Source organism: Podarcis raffonei, chromosome 8 (genome assembly GCF_027172205.1).
Source record: "Podarcis raffonei isolate rPodRaf1 chromosome 8, rPodRaf1.pri, whole genome shotgun sequence".
Taxonomy (NCBI): domain Eukaryota; kingdom Metazoa; phylum Chordata; class Lepidosauria; order Squamata; family Lacertidae; genus Podarcis; species Podarcis raffonei.
In genome coordinates, this window is record NC_070609.1 from 18,688,056 (window position 1) to 18,711,840 (window position 23,785).

Below are 23,785 nucleotides of genomic sequence, written 5' to 3' on the forward strand. Positions count from 1 at the left end.
GACAACTGAAGATGTTCCTGCAGATGATTTCACTGATCGTGGTGGACCATAAGGGTTCAGGTGATACCTGGCAAATCTTGGACCAGGTTGTTCAGGACTTTGTAAATCAATGCCAGAACCTTGAAGCTGGCTCAGTAGCAGATGAGCAGCCAGTGCAGCTGTTTTAACAGTGGTGTCACATGTTCTTGACCAGAAGCTCCCGTTAGCAATATGGCTGCAGCATTCTGCAGCAGCTGGAGTTGCCTTTATCCTGCAGTGTGAGAAGGATGGAAAGCTTCCTTCACGTATGAACTGACAGAAACAACGGCTACATGTCACTAGACACATATATGTTATCCACTCCATAGTCTGGTACCCATTTCCTGAACCTCTAAGTTTCTTCAGTGAAAGTGCTGGGGAAGCAGATCTGAGCAGAGTTGAATCTTTGCATAATAGCTGGTGAGCAGCAGCTTTGGTCTGGAGGGCTGCAAAATGCTCCTTCTCAAGTGCCTCTCCCAGCAAGATTGAACCTCCTCCCCATCTATGAATTGGGGAGGTGGGGGGAGGGGAGAACACACATTCCCCCCCTCACTGAATGTTTAAGTCTTGCTCTGTGAGCCAGGAAAAGAAGGAAGCTCCAGATTCGAATGGAAGTGAGCATGGCCTGTGTCTTTCAGAGGCATGTCTGGTCTGGAATACAAACTCCCCTCTCTGGTTGGCAGTGGTTTCATCCAAAGTTCATTGGCACTTTCATCCTATCTATGTAGGAAGTGCATGCTGTGCTGAGTTAGCGATCTTCTGCTGACAGAAAAATATACCTGCTGAGGTTTCCCTCATTCCTCCTGCTTCCTGATATTACTGCAGACTCTTTGCAAGGTTTCCTCTCACAGTAAGTATCTATCCCTGACCCACAGGATGCTCCAGTAGCTGCTGAATTATAAAGACTGCTCCTGTCTCCTTCCTGTATTCAAGGTTTGCTTATGTTCTTTCTGATCCTCTCAACCTCATTCTCTTCCCCTTGAAGAACTCTTCCCTAATTTCCTTCTCCCTCCTCCTGATTCCCTTTCCTTTTCCAGACTGGAACATGCCTGGTTTTAAATTAATTGCCTTATTCTATAAATGTAGCAGTGGAAGAAAGACAGGACAACATGTCCATCCACTGGCTCTTCTGAGAGACCTGCTCCCCCTGTTCTTCTCCTCCCTGAACTGTCTGTTCTTGGCAGTCCTCCACCTGTTGACAGCTGTGAGAGAGAAGGGAGAGCAATGCCTCTGCTGAGAGACCCGCTTCATCTCACTTCTCTTCTTCCCAAACAGATTCCATGCAATTTGGTAATCAGTTTCAGATCTTTGAAGCTTTACTTTACTTTGAAAGTCCCCCCGCCCCCGCTTCGCCTTTGGATTGTCTTTTGAGATTTTAAGGCACTGAGTGGGGAGTATTTGCTCTGCTCTTGGTTTACAGCTGTTGCATAAAGCTGTTCTGGACATGTTTGCAGCTGTTGAGCAAGTTGAATGCTTTAAATCAATACATGAGTATCAAGGGTTCCATATACAGGCAAAAGTTCGCCTCACCTGGCCTCCTATTGGCAGAAGCAGGGAAGAGGAAAGACTATTTTGCACTTCAGGTAAACAGTGTGGGAGTAACCCCAGAAGCAGCTGTGCATGTTTGTGTACGGAGTGGTGTGTGTCTATTTTCAGGCAGGTGTGGCTGTGATGTAGCACTCCCTTCTTGCGTAAACTGATTTTCCTCCAGTTGATGCATAGTGGCAGTGATCCAGAGGAGGTGAATGGGGCCTATTTCCTCATGGAAGTGAAGGTGATTGGAGTTTATTGTGTGACGATTTTGTTTCCAAGATCTTACTGAGATTTGAAAGCCTGATATGATGTGCACTCAAAACCGAGTTCATTGGATGTGACATAATCAATCTCTCTCTCTCTCTCTCTCTCTCTCTCTCTCTCTCATCTTCAGTTTTTCAGTGTCTTCAATGGCTTATTTCAAATACAAGGGGCTCCAATTTGCTCACCTTTTGATGTCCGTGGAAACACTCAGCTACGTGGAAAATGAACTCCAACTGTTGGATGATGATATAGTGAATGTCACTTACCCCAAGTCAGGTCAGTGTTGCAATTAGGTAAACAGACTTTTGATTTAGACTTAAAGTATCCACTAAGCCTGCCAGGTATGTTTGTTTTTGACATAAGTCATGAACAGCCACCATGTAGCTGCATAATAAATAAATAAATAAATAAATAAATAAATAAATAAATAAATATTTAAACCCCGCCTATCTGGCTGCGCTTCCCCAGCCACTCTGGGCGGCTTCCAACCACATATTAAAATATATCAAACATTAAAAGCTTCCCTAAACAAGGCTGCCTTCAGATGTCTTGTAAAAGTTTGGTAGTTGTTGTTCTCTTTGACATCTGGTGGGAGGGCGTTCCACAGGGTGGGTGCCACTACCGAGAAGGCCCTCTGCCTGGTTCCCTGTAATTTGGCTTCTCACAGTGAGGGAACCGCCAGAAGGCCCTTGGCACTGGATCTCAGTGTCCAGGTAGAACGATGGGGGTGGAGACGCTCCTTCAGACACACTGGACCGAGGCCATTTAGGGCTTTAAAGGTCAGCACCAAAACTTTGAATTGTGCTCAGAAATGAACTGGGAGCCAATGTAGGTCTTTCAAGAGCGATATTATGTGGTCTTGGCGGCTGCTCCCAGTCATCAGTCTAGCTGCTGTATTCTGGATTAGTTGTAGTTTCCGGGTCACCTTCAAAGGTAGCCCCACGTAGAGTGCATTGCAGTAGTTCAAGTGGGAGATAACCAGAGCATTCACTACTCCGGCAAGGCAGTCCGTACCAGATGGAGCTGGTAAACAGCTGCCCTGGACACAGAATTCCCCTGTGCCTCCATGGACAGCTGTGAGTCCAAAATGACTCCTAGGCTGCACACCTGGTCCTTCAGCGGCACAGTTACCCCATTCAGGACCAGGGAGTCCTCCACACCCACCCACCTCCGGTCCCCCCCAAACAGTACTTTTGTCTTGTCAGGATTCAACCTCAATCTGTTAGCCACCATCCATCTCCAACCGCCTCCAGACACTCACACAAGACCTTCACTGCCTTCACTGGTTCTGATTTAAAAGAGAGGTAGAGCTGGGTATCATCTGCATATTGATGGACGCCCAGCCCAAACCCCCTAATGATATCTCCCAGCAGCTGCATATAGATGCTGAAGAGCATGGGGGAGAGGACAGAACCCTGAGACACCCCACAAGTGAGACCTTGGAGTCATCTTCGATAGCTCAAGGAAGATGTTGACCCAGTGTGCAGTAGTTGTGAGAAAAGCAGATTCCATGCTGGGGATCTCTAGGAACAGAATGAAAACAAAACTGCTGCTAACAGGATGCTGCTCTCTACTTTCCTATAGGCCTCTGGGAGAAACATGATGCCAGACTCAATGGGTCACTGGCGTCATTCAGAAGGCTATTCTTCTGTTCTCATTTGTGCCACACTCAACAAAAAAATATAGTCAGTTTCTCCACGGGAAACCGTTCCTGAATTTTGGGGTCTTGCCCCATAGGAGGGTGCTGAATAGCTAGAAGAGGAAGAAGATTCATTGAAATTCTTATATTCCCCTAATTGCTTTTGCAAGGGCCAGGAGTTAATGCACAATGACTGACTGGTGGATTTCCTCCTAGGTACCCATTGGATGTCGGAGATCTTGAGCTTAATCCAGAGTCAAGGGGACTCTTCATGGGTTCAGAAGGTACCACTGTGGGAAAGGGCACCCTGGATTGAGTTGGACGAACATTTGAAGATTGCCTTGAAAAATCCTTCCCCAAGGATCCTGAATACTCACCTGGCATTCCAGCTTTTCCCCAAGTCCTTCCTCCACTCCAAGGCCAAGGTAAGAGAGGAACAATGGACACATCAAGACTGCCTTTGACTCCTGTCTTTTTGACACACAGATGTGGGGGATTTGGGAACACTTGACACAGCCTCTTTACAGGAGGATGCTATTTTTTGTACTAGAGAATGGGGAGAAGTACTGGGAATCTCCTTAGAAGTTTTGTGATTGTGGAAGAACTTGAATTAGACATGATCCACATGCATAGTCAGTCCAGGTCCTCACTGGAGGCTTCCCTTGTTTCCATGTCAGGTTTTATTTATAATGCCTTCAGTTTGCTGCCACAATCTGCCTAATGTTAGCGTTGGGCTGCCTGGGCCCTCCCTAAATGTGGCCCTGCCTTTGTTACAGGTCATCTATACTCTGCGTAACCCTAGAGATGTGATGGTTTCAAGCTACCACTTCATCAAAGGCTTTAAAGAATGGAAGGATGCTGGGACTTTGGAAGAGTTCATGGAGAGATTCCTGAGTGGGGAAAGTATGGAAGGAGGCAAATCAGCCACTCCTGTTTGGTGTGACCCAGCACCAGTGATACGGAATATCAGAATGTATATATTTTTAGCTAATGCAACAGTCCTATCAGAGAACTATAATTCCCAGTTGGATACATGGAGAAGGGGAGAAATGGGGAGGGGTCCTAAATTTGTTATTTGCTTTCAAAGAAAATCAATAAATGCCCGTTCAAATGGGCGAGAAAGGCACTAAAATGAGAATAGGGTGACACTTAAGGAAAGTCCTTAACAGCAACAAGACAATAGATCAGAATCGATGATAGCAGACATTCTCACTGGTGGCAGAAAGAAAAAGAAACCTTAATGGAGAAAGCCCATTAAAGTGTAAAATTGTTGACTCATTCAAACATTTACTTCTTCTGTACGTGGATAATGTCAGTAGATAGATCAGTCAGCAGGTGGCATTGGACTCAGGGTAGCGTTGAAGTCTCCTGTTACTGATTTTGTTCTTAAGGGATAATGCAGTTATTTTCCAAGTTCCTGACTGGTGTTTCCTCTACGTCTACAATAGCATCCTCTACTCCCTCCCACAACTCCTTACATTTCATCCTTGCTTCCTCTTTGCTCTTCCAGTGGGTTATGGTTCCTGGTTTGACCATGTGAAAGGCTGGGTGGAGATGAAGGAGAGAGCCAACATCTTCTTCATCACCTATGACGAACTACAGCAGGTAAAGGTCCAGTTTTAACTGTGTTGACCTGCAGCCCCAATTCTGATATTATTCACACATGAAGCTGCCTTCTTTTTAGAAAGATTCTAGTAATATTGGCCAGAAAGGGATTCTGAGCATGTGCAAAATTCGGTGCTACCTCTACATACACTGCATATCATGTGCAGAGTACATTTCCTTATTTCTACATTGGAGCAGATGTGCCAATAACCTGCTTTTCTGCTGCAAAGGTAATGTCTCTTGCTAACTCAGGTGCCCCCTGTGTTCGGTACTGGCTGAGGAGAGGTGGAGACAGAGTGGCTTCTGCAAGGTGATAACAGCAAATTCCACATCCTCAAGACATTCATTTTGCCCAAAGCCAATTCCGACATAAGGAGGAGGTGGAGTTGCGGGCTCACGTCCCCAACAACTGTGCGTGGCTGGCTTTAGCCCCGCATGACCTGGGGAATCCTTGGGCCGCGTCAGCCCCAGGGCCAGCGAATTGGCTGGCCCCGGGGGCGTGGCCTGGGTCATTTAATGCTGGTGCGGCCCCGGGATCTCCCCTTTTCGTCCTCGCATTCCGGTAAAGATTTCTGGGGGGGGGGCGTTGCCTCGTCCGAAACCTATGGAGGCCAGGGCCTAAAGCACGCCCCCGAGTGGTGACCCCTCAGGGAGTTCCTAGTGATGTACATCTCAGGGCTCCCCCTACTGATGTTAACCCTTAACGGTTTTCATGCTAACAGGCTGAAGCAGGATAGTCTGATAGGACCAATGCCTAAAGCCAGTACCGCTCTTACCTGTAACCAATAAAGTTGTGGCCATTTTTTGCCCATTAACCTAAACTAATGGTGTCCTGTGTCTTCATTTATTCCAACTGGTGGGAGGTGGGAATTGCCCTGCAATGCACATTGCATACTGTCCTCATACTCTCTGTGTGCCTCCTGATAAAGGGCAAGCGCTCTACATCACATGAGGATTCACAGCCATTTGCTTTTGCTTTCTGCAGGACCTTCGAGGCAGCGTGCAGAAGATCTGTCATTTTCTTGGCAAGGAGCTAAACAGCCAACAAATTGAGTCTGTGGTGGAAAACGCCTCCTTCCAGAAGATGAAGGACAACAAGATGTCTAACTTTTCCACAACACCAGAGAACATTTTTGACCACACAAAAGCAACGCTCATGAGGAAAGGTAATAACATTGGAGTGCCAAGGAATAAGTCCACAATGCTGCATGCCAGGGGTGAAGAACCTCTTCTTTTTCTGTGGATGTATGAATGTCTCACAGAAAAAGTCTGTCAGCAACCAGTCAATAGAGCGTAGAGTCAGAGCTGACTGTGAACACAGTTTGCAGGTCCAGAAGGGGGTACAGTTTGCAGGATTGCATACCTTCCTCTCTGTGCAACATCCCATCTACGTCTATCTATTTCATGGGTGTCCAGATCTAAATAAGAAATTATTCTGAAAGAGGCAGTCTGGAGAACAAGGGTGTTTCTGCGCGATTTTGAGTCCTGGATAATTCTGGGGACTCCCTGAATATAGGTTGCAGATTCTCCAGGCCATCAAGAAACAGTAGTTGCCTCAGAGTTGTTTATGCTAGAGTTGGCAGGTTCTGTGCCTTTCACATCAATTTGGAAAGCAAGCAGAAATTCAGCAGACAGAGCAACAGGCACACAGTTCATGGAGCTCTCTGTGGTGCAATAAGAAAACATGTCTGGATGAGACACCCAGCTGGTCCAGGTACCCAGCATGCATGCATTAGTTCTGCTGGAAAGCCAAATCAGGAGGGTGGGAATGGCTGGGGAGGGGTCATGGGGCATGTTATTTCTCCAATAACATCAGCTATCTGAGGGGTTGCCTGCCTCACAGCTGAGCACGAGGAGGAAATGTCCCAATTTAAGTTTATGTAATTTCAGGCGAACATCTTGGTGGTTGCCACTTGCTCTTGTCTTGTTCTAGGGATCTGCGGGGACTGGAAGAATCTCCTGACAGTGGCACAGAGTGAACGCTTTGACCGTGTTTACTGGGAGAACATGCGTGGTGTGAATATGACCTTCCCTTGGGAATGAAGAATCCCAGATTGTTGCTCCTGGTGTTCTCCACATTCTTATGTGTCATATGGTTTGGCTGTTTTCTGCTACCACTGTGCTAAATAAATACACTTGATCAGGAACAGTTGTTCTTTGTTTTTTACCAAATCACAAAGTGTCTTTAGAGCTTGGAGGTCTCACTGCAGCAGCTACAGGAGAAATGCTGAGACCGAGACGCCCCTTGAACATTGCCTTCATAGACCTGACGAAGGCCTTCAACCTCGTCAGCCAAAAGGGACTCCTCACACTGCTCAAGATAGGATGCCCACCGTAGCTTCACGAAATGATTGTGTTCTTCCATGATAACATGCCCGGAAACTTCCAATATGACGGCACATCCTCAGATGCTTTCCCTGTTCGTGTTCTTTTCTCAAATGCATGAATTGCTCTTATGAAAGTTCCTCTTTGAATGCTAAAGAGCAGGGTAAAATTAATAAATTTACTCTTAATGGCCTTGTGGAAAGCTTTTATATCATGTGCAGTCTGAGGTGGTACCGTCCTCTAACAAGAATGGACCATGCCAGAGATGGCATGTTTGCCTCATCATCAGAAGTGGGAAATGCGTAGAGAGCAAGCAGGACCCATTGCATTTTCCTGCCAGATGTAGAAGGCTACAGTTCTTCATTCCACATACAGATGCTGATGGGATTTGCTGCTGCATCTAAACAGCGAAAGAACAGTGTCCTCCATTTCACTTGAGGGCAACAGGCTTTTAACGGACAGACATTGTAGCTCTACAGCTCAGCACTGCTTACTAACGGGTCTTGGTGGATGCAAAGTGGCTTCCGCTTTAAACAAATGCTGCAGCGCTACATTGGAGGCAGAACAATAGACACACAGTTCATGGGCGTACGAGCCTGTCTACTCAGTCAGTGGCCTTTCCCATGAAGCTCTCTGTGATGCAATTGGAAAAGGTGGCTGGATGAGACACCTAGCTGGGCCAAGTCACCAACACGCAAGCATTAGTGCTGCTGGAGTGCCAAGTCAGGAGGGGGGCAAGCAGTCAGGGGGCATGTGCTTTTCCCTCTTACGTCAGCCACCTGAGGGAGCTACCGCATGCCTGAGCATGAGGAGGAAAAGTTCTAATTTGGGCTAAAGCCATTTCAGTCAAATTTCTTTGGGGTTGACATTTGCTCTTGTGTTGTTCCAGGGATCTCCGGAGACTGGAAGAACCACCTGACAGTGGCGCAGAGTGAACGCTTTGACCATGCTTATCGGGAGAACATGCGTGGTGTGAATATGACCTTCCCATGGGACTGAAGAATCCCAGATTGTTGCTCCTGCTGTTCTCCACATACTTATGTTTCAGGTGGATGGGAATTTTCTGCTGAATAAGCAGATACCTGATCAGGAGTGGTACAGTTGCTGTTTTTTTTTGTTTTTTTTTTACTAAATAACAATGTGACTTTAGAGCTCAGGGGTCTCACTGCGTCAGCTGAGACTGAGACACCCCTTGTAGATCGCCTTCATAGATCAGATAATGGCCTTCAAACTCTTCACACTGCTCAAGATAGGATGTCCACCTAAGCTTCACAAGATGATTTTCTACTTCCATGAAAACATGCCCAGGTCCATCCAATATGAAGGCTCATCCTCAGATGCCTTCCCTGTTTGTGTTCTTTTTTAAAATGCGTGTACTGCTCTTAGAAAACTTCCTCTTTGGATGCTAAAGAGCAGGGTAAAATGAATAAATTTATATAACAGGTTAGAGACTGCCTAAATGAATATTTAGCTGTTCATTCATAAAAATAATTATATACCAGTGTATCATAAAACTAAACAGTAAAATCACAAAAAGCTAAGAACAAGATAAAAAACAAACAAAAATAAATTAAAAACAAACAGCAACAGACCATAGCGGGAGATGTACTCTTAATGGCCTGCACTGGCCTGGCGCAACAGAGAATTTTCAAGCAGGCGTTTAAAAGGTGGCCCCAAAGGCTCCTACTGAATCTCTGTTTTTAAGGTGTTCCACACCTTAAACTGAAAGAAGAGAAGAGGCAGCCAGTGGCGGAAAGTTCTTCACAAGTTGAATTGCAGGCTGATTCAGGCCTATTCCAGTGACGGGGGGGGGGGGGGATCTAGGCTTCGGCTGAGTCAGGTTGAGGCATCCCAGGATTTCAGATTGATCCAGGCCTGTTACAGGATGTGGCGTTGGGTGGGGAGCCTGAGGGGTCTGTTTTGCTAGGATGTTCCATGCAGGGAATCAGAGGTGCAACTAGGGTCCCTTGTGCCCTTGGCAAGGTGCTTAATTGTGCACCCCTCCCCCCCAAATTGCCTTTATCCTGCGGTGTGAGAAGTATGGTAAGCGTCTTTCACGTATGAACTGACTGAAACAATGGCTTCATGTCACTAGACACATATATGTCATCTACTCCATAGTCTGGTACTTGATTTTTTCACCACTGGCAGGGACCCATTTGCTGAACCTATGAGTTTCTTCAGTGAAAGCACTGGGGAAGCAGATCTGAGCAGAGTTGAATCCTTGCATAACAGCTGGTGAGCAGCAGCTTTGGTCTGGAGGGCTGGAAAATGCTCCTTCGAAAGTGCTTCTCCCAGCAAGATTGAACCTCCTCTCCATCTATGAATTGGGGAGGTGGGGGGAGGGGAGAACACACATCCCCTGCGGACTCAGTGTTTAAGTCTTGCTCTGTGAGCCAGGAAGAGAAGGAAGCTCCAGACTCAACTGTAGTGAGCATGGCCTGTGTCTTTCAGAAGAATGCCTGGAATACAAACTCCCCTCTCTGGTTGGCAGTGGTTTCATCCAAAGTTCATTCACACTTTCACCTCATCTATGTAGGAAGTGCATGCTGTGCTGAGTTAGTGATCTTCTGCTGACAGAAAACTATACCTGCTGAAGTTTCCCTCATTCCTCCTGCTTCCTGATATTACTGCAGACTCTTTGCAAGGTTTCCTCACACAGTAAGTATCTTCCCCAGACCCACAGGATGCTCCAGTAGCTGCTGAATTATAAAGACTGCTCCTGTTTCCTTCCTGTATTCAAGGTTTGATTACGTTCTTTCAGATCATCTCAACCTCCTTTTTCTCCCCTTGATGAATTCTTCCCCAGTTGCCTTCTCCCTTTTCCAGATTCCCTCTTTCCTTTTCCAGATTGGAACATGCATGGGTTTTAAACTAACTGCTATAGTCTATAAATGTAGCAGTGGAAGAAAGACAGGACAACAGGTCCACCCACTGGCTCTCCCCCTGCTCCTTTCCTCCCTGCTCTTGGCAGTCCTCCACCTGTTGACAGCTGTGAGAGAGAAGGGAGAGCAATTCCTCTGCTGAGAGACCTGCTGCATTTCACTTCTCTTCTTCCCAAACAGATTCCATGCAATTTGGTAATCAGTTTCAGATCTTTGAAGCTTTACATATGGTTTTTCTTCCCCCTTCCCCTTTGGATTTTCTTTTGAAATTTTAAGGCTGTGAGTGGGGACTCTTTGCTCTGCTCTTAGTTTACCGCTGTTACATAAAGCTGTTCTGCAAATGTTTGCAGCTGTTGAGCAAGTTGAATGCTGTAAATAAATAAATAAATAAAGAGTATCAAGGGTTTCATATAAGGACAAAAGTTTGCCTTCCCTTGCCTCCTAGTCACAGACTAGGGCAAGGCCACAGGGCAGGCCAATGACACTGAAAGCTCAGTTTCTTGTTGTCAAATGAGACACACCAACTCAGTGGCGTAGCGTGGGTTGTCAGCACCCGGGGCAAGGCAAGTAATTTGCGCCCCCTAACCCGTGGATTTGCGCCCCCTAACCAGTGGATTTGCCCTAACCCCCAGATGTTGCGCCCAGTGCGGCCGGCCCCCCCTGCAACCCCACGCTACGCCACTGCACCAACTTGGGGGACAACTGAAGATGCTCTTGCAGATGATCTCAGCGATTGGGCTGGACTAGAATTCTGGACTCGAAGAAAAAGAAGAGGGAGCCTGAGGGGTCTGCTTTGCTAGTGTGTTCCTTGCAGGAAATTAGAGGCATACCTAGGGCCCCTTGTGCCCTTGGCAAAGAGCTTCATTGTGCACCCTTTCCCAAAATTTCCTTTATTCTGCAGTGTGAGAAGTTCGGTAAGCTTCTTTCACTTATGAACTGACAGAAACAACGGCTTCATGTCACCAGACACATATATGTCATCCACTCCATAGTCTGGTACATGATTTTTGCTCCATTGGCAGTGGCCTGTTTCACCAACCCCTAAGCCTTTGTTGGGAAAGCTGACATCATGGTGACATCATGAGGGGGGTGACAGTTGGGGTGCTGTTTGCCTGCGGGCACGGTGCAGGCGCTGTTGCCCCTGCTCCAGGCTGGAGGAAGCAGGCAGGGGAGCGTACAAGCTGCTTGGCTTTGCTGGCAAACCGTGCAGCTCCTCCTCCCTCCCTCCCATGGCTCTGTGTACTTGGGAGTCGCGGGGGGGGGGGTGCTGTTGCCCCAGCTCCGGCACAATGAAAAGCAGCTGTCCTAGTAGGTTTCACTCTTCCACTTCTTCCTGACAAAACTACCACCAAGTTCTAGAACAGAACTAAGTCAGTTACAAAGAGGATTGTGTGAGAAAACTGGAGAGCTTCCTGCACACAGGGAGAGAAAAACCAGATCCACAAATGTGATAAGAGTAAGACCAGGCATGATAAGACTTTACTTCTGTCAGTGCCGGCTCATGAGCGGCAGCATGGCTTTTCTCTCGGCTGCGTGCAGGAAGCTCTCCAGTTTTCTTGCATATTCTTCTTTGTAACTGTACTAGGACGGTTGCTTTTCATTGTCTCTGTTCCAGTTGCTTTAACTCAGAGATTGACTGAAGTTTTCCCAAAGGTGGAGAAAACTCAGGGCACCTTGGAGCCACGCTTGGGGGGGGGGACGTTACCCCACCCCACCGCCCTAGGAGGAGGCAGGCAGGGGAGACGGGTGTCATCCGTCTCCAGTTGAGCACACCTCTGCACAGAAGTAAGATCCTCTGGTTTCAATAGAGCTCACTCCCAGCAGGGGACTGCACTTGGTCCACTTTACTAGCTGGCACAGTAAAGGTTTCACAACCAATTAGAATAGCTGGCAATTTGCTTGACCATATGGTTTTTGGGTTATCCAATCTCCCCCCCCCCGTCTCTTAACTGTGCTGTTTCCCTTGCCCCCTCCAGCTAATCTCTGCCCTGCTTGCCTCGTTTCTTTTGTGCTGCTGCTGCTGATTGTTTATGGGTGCAACTTTGTCTCCTATCTGCGGGCATTAACTTGGAAGGAAGTCTCTTTGCACTTCGTGGGGTGTGCTGCTGAGTTGGAGTGCCTGAGACTAAGGAACATAGGCTGGAATATCATTTATTTACTTGTAGGATCGCTGATCGGCGAACGCATTTGCCTAGCCCACTTTTTCCCTGGGCAGGAATCCCTGAGCAGCGAGGCCACATAAGGGTTAAGGGGAGCGAGAGAGCAGGGCTCCCTAGAGCATCCCAGAAAAGGCCCCTCTCTCCTTCCCGTCTCCTCTCCATGCTTTTCTCGGGAGGCCTCTGGGGCGGTGAGAGTTTTGGGCAAAGGGGAGGCTGTGGGGCGATGGGGGGTGCAGAGGAGGCTATTGCAGGGCTGAGAGATGAATGGGAGGATCCCCTGGGTGGGTGGGGGGAAGGGAAGCCATGGGACCCAAGGCCTCTGAGGTCCCAGACCCCCCAGCCACCCACGACCCCCCCGGGGGGAGAGAGCTCTTTGGGGGGCTCAGAAGTGGGCACCCCTTGAGAAGGGGGGGGGGACTCCAAGTGGGGAATGAGGGTGGGCACCCATCTCTGTCAGATGCTTTCCTTGCGACCCCTGCATTGTGGAGGGTAGACTAGATGACTCTTGGGGTCCCTTCCAGCTCCGCAGTTCTCTGGTTCTGTGGGGTGGAGCAAAGGAGCCAATTCCTTGAGGCTGTGAGGGCTTTAGCCTCCAACACGTGTGCACTCGCCCTGGCTGAACAGTTAATTTATCCAGTCTGTATAACGTTTATTGCACATGTAACTTGTTGAGATGCAGTTGTACATTTATCCACTCCATGGTTACACTATTTCCAGGCTTTGTTTTGCACATGGCACCTTAGTATGTTTGTTGCTTGAATGGTTACAAGTCTATCTCTATTCCAGCTATTATTCTAGTAAATTTGGTTTTATACTTATAAGCCAGTTTGTGGTGTTGTTGTTTTGTTGCATTATTATTACTGTCACCACATTTGATACTTTGTGTATATACTTTGCACTCGCCCTGGGCCTTGTTTGGTTCTTACAACACTGCTGGGCCAGTCCTGCTAGGTAGTTTCTTAGAAAACCTCCTTTCTCTCCACCATACTGTCCCTCTCCACTGTGATAGGAATTTTATGGTCTTAGATATATGGTAATGTTCATAACCGCACATACATAGATCAGCACAGGAAGACCAACCTGGAACCATTTTGATTCCTAAACTGACCAAATGTTTTCTCTGCAAGGTCAAAGTGGAAAAGCCTCCCCATTGTCTTTTCCTTCACAAATCCTAGGTAGTTTCTTAGAAAACCTCCTTTCTCTCCACCATACTGTCCCTCTCCTACGTGACTGCCTAAGTCGTGCAGAAGCTTCCTGGGCTTTGGGAAGGAGGCGACAGGAGAACATTTAGGGGGCTAGTCTAGTCGCCCTAGTCCACTGGGCCAGGGCAAGTACCTTTAGGTGGTGGGGAAGCTTACACTTTGATAACTGCATGGTGGTGTTTCTGCTTACACCCCCATGCCCATTTTAAACTTTAAACCAAGGCAAGCTACTCACTTTAGAAATCTCTTAAGAAAGGTCCTGGGAAATACTCTAGGTGGTGATTTTGAGGTGCCCAGTGACACTGACCGCAGGGGAAAGATTTTAACTGGAATTTTTGTTAAGCAGGAAAATGTTCCTTGAAATAGCACACCACATTTCTGCATTTGTTATGGGGGCCCCTGATTTTGAAAGTGGAGCAGCTTAAGCAGGGTTGATTTCCAGCCAGAACTCACCTTCTGGCCCCTCTCAGGTGGGTGCCATTGCCATCTAGAAAAATAGCACTGGGCTTAAGTATTTAAAGGCACACCTCATTTTTTGCTTTGAGAGAAAGATTTGTGACCTCCCTTTTCACATGTTTCCAGGAATTGAGGTGTCTTGGGATACAAATGTACCACACCTTATTCTTTTCTTGCTTTAACCACTTGGTGACACTCCCCCATTTAAGGAGAGAGGCTACCAAATGGCCAGGCTGTGGGACGCCCCCTCCCTCTTGAGGTGTGTTTGACCCCCATCATTGTGTACATTTTGCTGGTTAGCCAAGGCATATCATTTTGCACAGGTTTTGGGGTGGAATGTGAGTCCAATCTTCCACTGCCTCTGCAGAATTGCCTGCTGGTTTTGCCTGCTGTTTGACACAGTTTAATGGATAGTTTGGTGTTGCTACTGTCATAAGAGAATCAGGGTCAGAGAGGGGTATAAAGGAAAAATGATCCTAATGATATCATCCTACCCAACAGCCACACAACAATAATAAACTGTGCCTTGAAGAAAGCATCATTGGGAATATGTCATCTTACTGTGTCTTTTCACGTATCATTGAATGTAAAATAATGTGTGCCTTTTCCATTTTAATGCATCATCTTAATGTAACGTGCCTGCTGCTGTTCCTGTCTCACTGAAATGAGTCTGAATGCCCTTACTGGTGCCCTTACTGAAATGAATCTTTTTTCTACGAAGTGTACCTCTTTCTCCATGAAGCTATCCTTTTAAAATGTATTTGTGAATGTATCTTTTCTGAAATGCCTAGTATGCTGTACTTTTCTGAATGTATCCAAATTGTAGTTTTAAAGAATGTAACAATCTAAGTATTTCAAAATGTATATACTTGACTCGATATTGTATCCAAAAGGCTGCCAAGACTCTCCACCACACTGCCACTTATTGGGTCTACAAACGATACCATGAATACACACATAAGAGCTCAAAATAAAGTAGTTTTATTTTCAAAAAAGTATGCAAACATCAAGCTATCACACTCGAATTGATAGCAATGCAGAATAGGATTTCACATTAACATTTAAGCCATTTCCTGAACATCTTCCTGAACATCCAGCCTCACGATCTGCATACTGATTATCCTGTAGATAAAGGAAAAGCCATTTAAGCAGATCCAAAAATAACCTCATGTCACTTCCCGCCACCTCCTCTGCTATTGATCTGGGTGAAAATCAAAAGGTATAAGAATCAAGGCAGTCCTTTTGTTCGGGCTCTCTGACTCCGTGTCATTGCATGAGCGGGGACCCTGTTGCAACAGTTTTTTGTGTTGTTGTTTCCCCCCCTGTTCTTTTAATAAAGATCAGGCTTTGCTTTTTCCAAATCCTGGTGTGGTCTCTGTCTTTTCCCGACTGCTACAGAGCCTTCAATTGCGCTCCTTCCGAGGTCCTGGTCCTCCTTCTGAGGCAGGGACCCCTTGGGGAGGCAATTAAATATTTATTTCACTACACACTGGGATCCCTTGTGCCCTTGGAAAGGAGCTTTATCGTGCACCCCCCCCAAATTGCCTTTATCCTGCAGTGTGAGGACGGTAAGCTTCTTTCACATATGAACTGACAGAAACAGTGGCTTCATGTCACCAGACACATTCCGTGTATAACATGGCCCCATGTATAAGACACCCCCTATTTTGGTGGACTCAAACTTAAGAAAATGGGGGGAGATTGCCCAGAGTTGTGGAGCTTTTCCCTATCAGCTGTTGCCTCACCGCCAGAAGTCGTATTGACAGCAAATCCACACCAGCACTTGTTGCAGCCACCAATAATACAGCTGACCACCTTAGCCTAGCGGAAGCAACATGGACCTCCCCCCATTTTTAAACGTTAGTTTTGAGGACAAAAACTTTGTCTAATACATGGAAAAATACGGTATATGTCATCCACTCCATAGTCTGGTACATGATTTTTGCACCACTAGCAGGGGCCTGTTTCACCAACCCCTAAGCCTCTGTAGGGAATGCGCTGGGGAAGCAGATCTGAGCAGAGTTGAGTCTTTGAAAAACAGCTAGTGAGCAGCAGATTTGGTCTGGAGGGCTGCAAAATGCTCCTTCACAAGTGCCCCTCCCAGCAAGATTGAAACTCCTCCCCATCTATGAATTGTGGAGGTGGGGGGGGGAAAGAAAACACATCCTCTGCGGGCTCAGTGTTTAAGTCTTGCTCTGTGAGCCAGGAAGAGAAGGAAGCTCCAGACTCAACTGTATTGAGCATGGCCTGTGTCTTTAAGAGGCATGCTTGGTCTGGAATAGAAACTCCCCTCTCTGGTTGGGAATGGTTTCATCCAAAGTTCATTGGCACTTTCATTTTATCGATGTAGGAAGTTCATGCTATGCTGGGTCGTTCTACTCCAAATATACCTGCTGAAGTTTCCAACACTTCTTACTTCCTGGTATTCCTGCAGACTTTGCAAGGTTTCCTCTCACAGTAAGTATCTTTCCCTGACCCACAGGATGCTCTAGTAGCTGCTGAATTATAAAGACTGCTCCTGTTTCCTTCCTGTATTCAAGGTTTGCTTACATTCTTTCTAATCCTCTCAACCTCATTCTCCTCCCCTTGAAGAACTCTTCCCTAATTTCCTTCTCCCTCCTTCTGATTCCCTCTTTCCTTTTCCAGACTGGAACATGCATGAGTTTTAAATTAACTGCTATAGTCTATAAATGTAGCAGTGGAAGAAAGACAGGACAACAGGTCCACCTACTGGCTCTTCTGAGAGACCTGCTCCCCCTGTTCTTCTCCTCCCTGAACTGTCTGCTCTTGGCAGTCCTCCACCTGTTGGCAGCTGTGAGAGAGAAGGGAGAGCAATGCCTCTGCTGAGAGACCAGCTTCATTTCACTTCTATTCTTCCCAAACGGATTCTATGCAATCTGGTCATCAGTGTCAGATGTTTGAAGTTTTACAAATGGGTTTTTTCCACCCCCGTTCCTTTTGGATTGTCTTTCGAGATTTTAAGGCTGTGAGTGGGGACTGTTTGCTCTGCCCTTGGTTTACCGCTGTTACGTAAAGCTGTTCTGGAAATGTTTGCAGTTGCTGAGCAAGTGAAATGCTTTAAATCAATACATTAGTACCAAGGGCTCCATATACAGGCAAAAGATCGCCTCACCTGGCCTCCTATTGGCAGAAGCAGGGAAGAGGGAAGACTCTTTTGCACTTTAGGTAAACAGTGTGAGAGTAGCCCCAGTGTGTGTACAGAGGGGTTTGTGCCTTGCTTTGGGTAGGTGTGAACATGGCGTAAACCGATTTTCCTGTAGTTGATACATAGTTGCAGTCATCTAGAGGATGTCTTTGGACCTATTTCCTAATGGAAGTGATTTGAGTTAATGGTATGAAAACATGTGCCCATGATCAAATTGAGATTTGAAAGCCTGCTGTTGTCAGGATCTGGCTGGCTGCAGTGTGGTGAGAGGCACCAGTTGAAGGCTCAGAGTCAGGAGTTTGGTGGTGGGACACTGAGGAGAGGTCAGAAGGAGAAGATTGGGAGAAGGAGAAGGATGCTGAGAAGGTTTACTGAGCAGGGAAAAGTGATGACAGCGAGCAGTTCAGACTGAAGCAGATAAGGGGGGGCGGGTCAAGGAGCTGCTGAAGAATCACGGGAATGGCCCTCTCTGGTTGCAAGAAGCTTCTCTTGTATCCCGGTCTCAAAGAACATGCAAGATCATGGGAAGGGCAGAGAAGAGACAAGAGATCTGCAGAGACTGTTGGAGACTGCTTGGGTAACATCCGGGAGAGGAGGAGCCTTAGAAAGTGTGGAAGAAAGGGACATTCAGTCCCGACAACAGCTCCATAGGAGAAAGACTGATCAGGATGTATTGCTAAGTTTTATGCCATTTTCTTGAATAAAGCACTAATTTCACTGACAACAGACTCTTCCTCTTTCTGCTGACCAGTATCTGACCCAGCCTTGATAGATATGGCATGTACTCAGAAGTGAGTTCCTTGGATTTCCCCCCACCACATCTGGTGGTACCACTTAACTATCTGTTGATGGCCCATCACCAACTCCTGAACTCTCCCCTTCCTCCTGCTCCCCAGCTATCCACAGAGCTTGGCTCTAGAACAGTAGCTACCTGAATGTCCCTAAGGATGTGACATAATCTCTCTCCTTCTCTCTCTCATCTTACCTTTTTCAGAGTCATCAATGGCTACTTTCAAATACAAGGGGATCATTTTTACTCAACAGTTTAACTCAGTGGAAAAACTCAGCTATTTGGAAAATGACTTTCAACTGTTAGATGATGATATAGTGAACGTGACTTACCCCAAGTCAGGTCAGTGTTGCAATTAGGTAAATAGACTTTGGATTTAGACTTAAAGTATCCACTAAACCTGCCTGGTATAAGTTTGCTATTGACATAAGTCATGAACAACCACCAAGTAGCTGCAATGTCCTAAGCTTTGGCTTAATCCCTGGAAACCCATGTAAAATGAATGAGTTTAGTTTTTCAGATGTTGCGATATATAAGACCTTTTTCAACCAGGTATGAAGGGGGACAGTCAGGTTAGCTCTCCATCAGTGGGTAACGATTAGTCAAGGAGCAATAAACAAATAAATTATAAGAAATTTACAAATAAGGAAGGTGGACAGCAAACAAGTTGAATATATGAATAGACCTGTCCACCACATGTGAAAGTTACATGTTTTTCACTTTTTGAAGTACACAAAGTGAAACACAGACATTCTCCGAATTTAGCAATGCACTTCTTCAGCTAAGTAATGTGTACAAAAATGCATATACTAGAATAGTGTGCATAAAATACATACTTTAGTAGGGGGGTGAATAAAAATTTATTATAGTAAGGGAAAATGCTTTGTAGAAATGTGCAAGAAAATTCACAAACTGACATGGAAATATGGAGAATTAAATGTAAGATTGCAAAAAGGAGAAATCAAAATAGACGTATTACACCATTCCTAGCCACTGTTGATGTTCACAGAAAGAAGTGAAAGAACATTTGAAATTCATGGGGATGTCTGGAAACCTTGCAAAAAAATAAGAGAGATTTTCAAATCTTTCTTTCTTTCTGGGATATTTGAACCCAGATATTTACAGCGCTCGTGAGCTGAACTGAGAATATTCCCAGGAGAATCTTATACGTTATGGCATGCTTCTGCCATGTCACTAGGAACGCTTTTGGTGCTGGATATGGGCGGTGTGGGTGATTTCCTTGCATGGGGTGCCAAGCCGAGGGGGTGCATAATCACAATCATAATCATAATGAAACCTATATTTATTTGGTTACCTACTGAGAAGATTTATTTAAAAAGCAACTGTACCTAAATGTATTATTGTGAAAATAATTTTTTGGGGGGGAGGGGAATTTTTTGTCCTTGCTCAGGGCACCATATTACAAAAGTTGTCTCTGATGCTGTGTCAGGATAACCATATCTAAATGTTGATATGCCATCTGTCTGTTATAGACCTCATAAATAACACCCACTTAACTTAATGATTGAATTAAAGCAACTTGGATTGACAAGGGCACAGTAAGGTGACATTTCACCAGGATAAAAATCCTGTGAAAACCCACAACACAGGAGCTAAATCCTAGGACTAGGAAGTCTATAGAAAAGCTACCTAGCAGGACAATTCAGGGAACCACAGTAAACTAGACTAAGAACCGCACAAGAAAACAGAAATCTAGCAAGCAGGAAAGTCAATGGGTAACTAAATTAAAAGAAGCAAATTATCAAAACCAGCAGGGTATGGGGTTTTTGCATTGTTTTGCACCCTCTGCCAATTGTATGGATATCTCCCCATGGCACAGAAGTCATGTGTATGTCAGAGGTGCCATGAGATTCTGGTTCTCTGGGAACAAGTTCCTTCCCTTGAGGCCAAGGTGGCAGAACTAGAAAGAGTAGGATGCAGAGAAAGTGGTGGATGAGGCCTTCAGGGATATGGTAGCTGGGTGACCTTCCCAAAATGACAGATCTCCTGCCGCCAGGTAGAACAAAGGTCCTGAGAAAGGAGAACATCACTTTGAAGAAGAGGGAGGCATTCCCTTAGAAAGGACCCATTTCTTGGGAGTTGGTACTGGGACCTGTGCTTTTTAATTTGTTCATAAATGATCAAGTAGTGAGGTGGCCAGGTTTGATGACACTAAAAATACATGGTCAGCAAAATGACAAAGGCAAGTCAATGTAAACAAGTGTAAAGTGATGCATGATGGAGCACATAAGAGGAGAAGACAGATTCATGGAGCAGGCTATTAGTGGCTACTAGCCATGATGGCTGTGCTCTGCCTCCACAGTTGAGGCAGTAATGCTACCAAATACTACTGTCTGGTAACCACAGGAGGGGAGAATGCTCTTGAGCCCATGTTCTGCTCTCCGGTTTCCCACAGGCTTTGGAGAGAAACAGGGAGCTGGACAGGATAGGCAGATTTGAGTCTGTTGTCATCTGCGCAACGACCAGCTAAATAATATAGTCAACTTCACAACTGTATACCATCCCTGATGTGGGGAATCTTGTCCCATAGGAGGATGCTGAATAGCTAGCAGGGGACAAAGATCCATTCGATTGTTTAAGTTTCTCCATTTGATTTAGCAAGGGCCAGACATTAATGTACAGGTGGTTTGATAGAAGAAGCCTCTGACTGGTGGACTTTCTCCTAGGTACTCATTGGATGTCGGAGATCTTGAGCTTAATCCGGAGTCAAGGAGACCCCACATGGGTTCAGAATGTACCACTGACGGAAAGGGCACCCTGCATTGAGTATGCCGATCATTTGCAGGTTGCCTTGAAAAATCCTTCCCCCAGGATCCTGACTACTCACCTGCCATTCCAGCTTTTCCCCAAGTCCTTCCTCCACTCCAAGGCCAAGGTGAGAGAGGAACGGCGGACACATCAAGCCTGTCTTTGGCTTCTGTGTTTCTGACACACAGATGTGTGGGATATTGGAGCACAAACACTTGGCACAGCTCATTTTTAGGAGGATACCATATTTTGTACTAGAAGATAGGGAGGAATATCAGAAATCCTCTTAGCAGTTTCATGATTGCTCGAGAAATTGAACTGACCATGGTCCACATGCATGCTCAGCCCAGGTCCTCACTGCAGGTTTCTCCTGTTTCCATGTCAGGCTTTATTTATTGTGCTTTCAGTTTGCTGCCACACTCTGCCTAATGTTAGGGTAGGGCTGCCTGGGCTCTCCCTAAATGTGGCCCTGTCCTTGTAACAGGTAGTTTATACTCTGCGTGACCCCAGAGATGCCATGGTTTCAGTCTACCACTTCATCAAAGGCTATAAAGAATTGAAGGACCTTGGAACTATGGAAGAGTTTATGGAGAGTTTCCTGAGTGGGGAAGGTATGGAAGGAGGCAAATCAGCCACTCTTGTTTGCTGTGACCCAGCACCAGTGATGTCTACCATCAGAAAGTATTTATTTTTACGTAACTCTACAGTCCTATCAGAGAACTATAATTCCCAGTTGGATACATGGAGAAGGGGAGCAATGCAGGGAAGTCCTACATTTGTTATTTGCTTTCAAAGAAAATCAATAAATGTCCTTTCAGATGGGCGAGAATGGCACTAAAATGAGAAGAGGGTGAAACTTAAGGAAAGTCCTTAACAGCTGGGTGAGATTGGCGCCAACAAGAGAATAGATCAAAATCGATGATAGCAGACATTCTCACTGGTGGCAGAAAGAAAAAGAAACCTTAATGGAGAAAGCCCATTAAAGCGTAATATTATCTACTCATTCAAAGCTTTGCTTCTCTTGTATGTGGAAAATGTCAGTACATAGAGCAGTCAGTAGGTTGCATTGGACCCAGGGTAGCGTTGAAGTCTCGTGTTACTTATTTTGTTTTTAAGGGAAAATGCAGTTATTTTCTAGGTTCCTGAATGGTGTTTATGTCTACAACAGCATTCTCTACTCCCCCCCCCAATAACTCCTTACATTTCACCCTTGCTTCCTCTATGCTCTTCCAGTGGCTTATGGTTCCTGGTTTGACCATGTGAAAGGCTGGGTGGAGATGAAGGACAGAGCCAACATCTTCTTCAACACCTATGAAGAACTACGGCAGGTAAAGGTCCAGTTTTAACTGTGTTGACCTGCTGTCCCAATTTTAACATTATTCACACATGAAGCTGCCTTTAAAAATAAAAAAAGATTCTTGTAATATTGGCCAGAAGAGGATTCTGAACAGGTGCAAAATTTGTTGCTACTTCTACGTACACTGCATATCATGTGCAGAGTACATTTCCTTTCTTCTACATGAGAGCAGATGTGCCAATAACCTGCTTTTCTGCCTCAAAAGCAATGTCTCTTGCTGACTCAGATGCCCCGTTGGTGCTGTGATGGCTGAGGGGAGGTGGAGACACAGTGGCTTCTGCACGGTGATGACAGAAAATTCCACATCTTCAAGGCATCCATCTTACCCACTGCACATTTCATACTGGTCCTCATGCTCTCTGTGTGCCTCCTCATGAAGGGCAAGCTCTCTCCATCACATGAGGATTTACAGCCATTTCCTTTTGCTTTCTGCAGGACTTTCGAGGCAGCGTGCAGAAGATCTGTCATTTTCTTGGCAAGGAGCTGAACAGCCAACAAATTGAGTCTGTGGTGGAAAACGCCTCCTTCCACAAGATGAAGGACAACAAGATGTCCAACTTTTCCTTAACACCAGACAACATTTTTGACCATACAAAAGCAAAACTCTTGAGGAAAGGTAAAAACATTGGTTGCCATGGAGTGCCAAGGAATAAAGCCATAATGCTCATGCTAGGGGTGAAGAACCTCTTCTTTTTCTGTGGATGTTTGATGCCATACAGAAAAAGTCTATCAGCAACCAGTCAATAGATTATAGAGTCAGAGATGACTGTGAACACAGTTTGCAGGTCCAGAAAGGGGTACAGTTTGCAGGATTGCATATCTTCCTCTCTGTGCAACATCCCATCTAAGTCTATCTATTTCATGAAAGTCCAGATCAAAATAAGGAATTATTCTGAAAGAGGCAGTCTAGAGAACAAGGGTGTGTCTGCACTATTTTGAGACCTGGATAATGCTGGGGACTCCCTGAAAACAGTTTGCAGTTTCTCCAGGGCATCAAGACACAGTAGTTGCCTCAGAGTTGTTTATGCTAGAGTTGGCAGGTTCTGTACCTTTCACATCAATTTGGAAAGCAAGCAGAAATTCAGCAGGCAGAGGAACAGACACACAGTTCCCGGAGCTCTCTGTGGTGCAATAAGAAAGCATGGCTGGATGAGACACCCAGCTGGTCCAGGTACCCAACATGCATGCATTAGTGCTGATGGAAAGCCAGATCAGGAGGGTGGGAATGGTTGGGGAGGAGCTCAGGGCAAACAGTCAGGGGGCATGTTATTTCTCCAATAACATCAGCTACCTGAGGGGTTGCCTGCCTCACAGCTGAGGACAAAGAAGACATGTCCCAATTTAAGTTGAAGTAATTTCAGGTGAACATCTTTGTGGTTTCCACTTGCTCTTGTCTTGTTCTAGGGATCTGCGGGGACTGGAAGAACCACCTGACAGTGGCACAGAGTGAACGCTTTGACCGTGTTTACTGGGAGAACATGCGTGGTGTGAATATGACCTTCCCTTGGGAATGAAGAATCCCAGATTGTTGCTCCTGATGTTCTCCACATTCTTATGTATCATATGGTTTGGCTAGTTTCTGCTACCACTGTGCTAATAAACATACCTGATCAGGAA

The 23,785-nt window shown here is 45.9% G+C and overlaps 2 protein-coding genes across 6 annotated transcripts; both read left to right on the plus strand.

The window, feature by feature from the left end:
* Positions 1–760: 760 nt before the first annotated feature.
* LOC128418550 (sulfotransferase 2B1-like) lies at positions 761–8,435 on the plus strand. 2 transcript variants are annotated; one of them, XM_053398320.1, is made up of 7 exons: positions 761–868; positions 1,946–2,091; positions 3,671–3,879; positions 4,231–4,357; positions 4,965–5,059; positions 6,045–6,225; positions 8,274–8,435. In XM_053398320.1, the coding sequence occupies exons 2-7, from the start codon at positions 1,962–1,964 to the stop codon at positions 8,381–8,383; spliced, it is 852 nt and encodes a 283-aa protein (XP_053254295.1). In that variant the 5' UTR covers positions 761–868; positions 1,946–1,961; the 3' UTR covers positions 8,384–8,435. The 2 variants fall into 2 exon arrangements, with proteins under 2 accessions (XP_053254295.1, XP_053254296.1); XM_053398321.1 differs by lacking the exon at positions 8,274–8,435 and adding an exon at positions 6,993–7,193.
* LOC128418545 (sulfotransferase 2B1-like) lies at positions 818–23,785 on the plus strand. 4 transcript variants are annotated; one of them, XM_053398301.1, is made up of 7 exons: positions 818–868; positions 18,247–18,384; positions 20,730–20,938; positions 21,296–21,422; positions 22,045–22,139; positions 22,604–22,784; positions 23,573–23,785. In XM_053398301.1, exons 2-7 carry the CDS (start codon positions 18,255–18,257, stop codon positions 23,680–23,682), a joined length of 852 nt encoding a protein of 283 aa, XP_053254276.1. In that variant the 5' UTR covers positions 818–868; positions 18,247–18,254; the 3' UTR covers positions 23,683–23,785. The 4 variants fall into 4 exon arrangements, with proteins under 4 accessions (XP_053254276.1, XP_053254275.1, XP_053254278.1 ...); XM_053398300.1 differs by lacking the exon at positions 818–868 and adding an exon at positions 16,263–16,543; XM_053398302.1 differs by lacking the exon at positions 818–868 and adding an exon at positions 16,573–16,626.

Bases quoted from the DNA above. Each gene is read 5' to 3' on its own strand.
- LOC128418550 (XM_053398320.1), top strand. From the start codon at position 1,962: ATGGCTTATTTCAAATACAAGGGGCTCCAATTTGCTCACCTTTTGATG. The intron at 2,092-3,670 runs GTCAGTGTTGCA...ATTTCCTCCTAG, and splicing joins TGTCACTTACCCCAAGTCAG to GTACCCATTGGATGTCGGAG. The intron at 5,060-6,044 runs GTAAAGGTCCAG...TGCTTTCTGCAG, and splicing joins CCTATGACGAACTACAGCAG to GACCTTCGAGGCAGCGTGCA.
- LOC128418545 (XM_053398300.1), top strand. From the start codon at position 16,444: ATGCTATGCTGGGTCGTTCTACTCCAAATATACCTGCTGAAGTTTCCA. The intron at 18,385-20,729 runs GTCAGTGTTGCA...ACTTTCTCCTAG, and splicing joins CGTGACTTACCCCAAGTCAG to GTACTCATTGGATGTCGGAG. The intron at 21,423-22,044 runs GTATGGAAGGAG...ATGCTCTTCCAG, and splicing joins GAGTTTCCTGAGTGGGGAAG to TGGCTTATGGTTCCTGGTTT.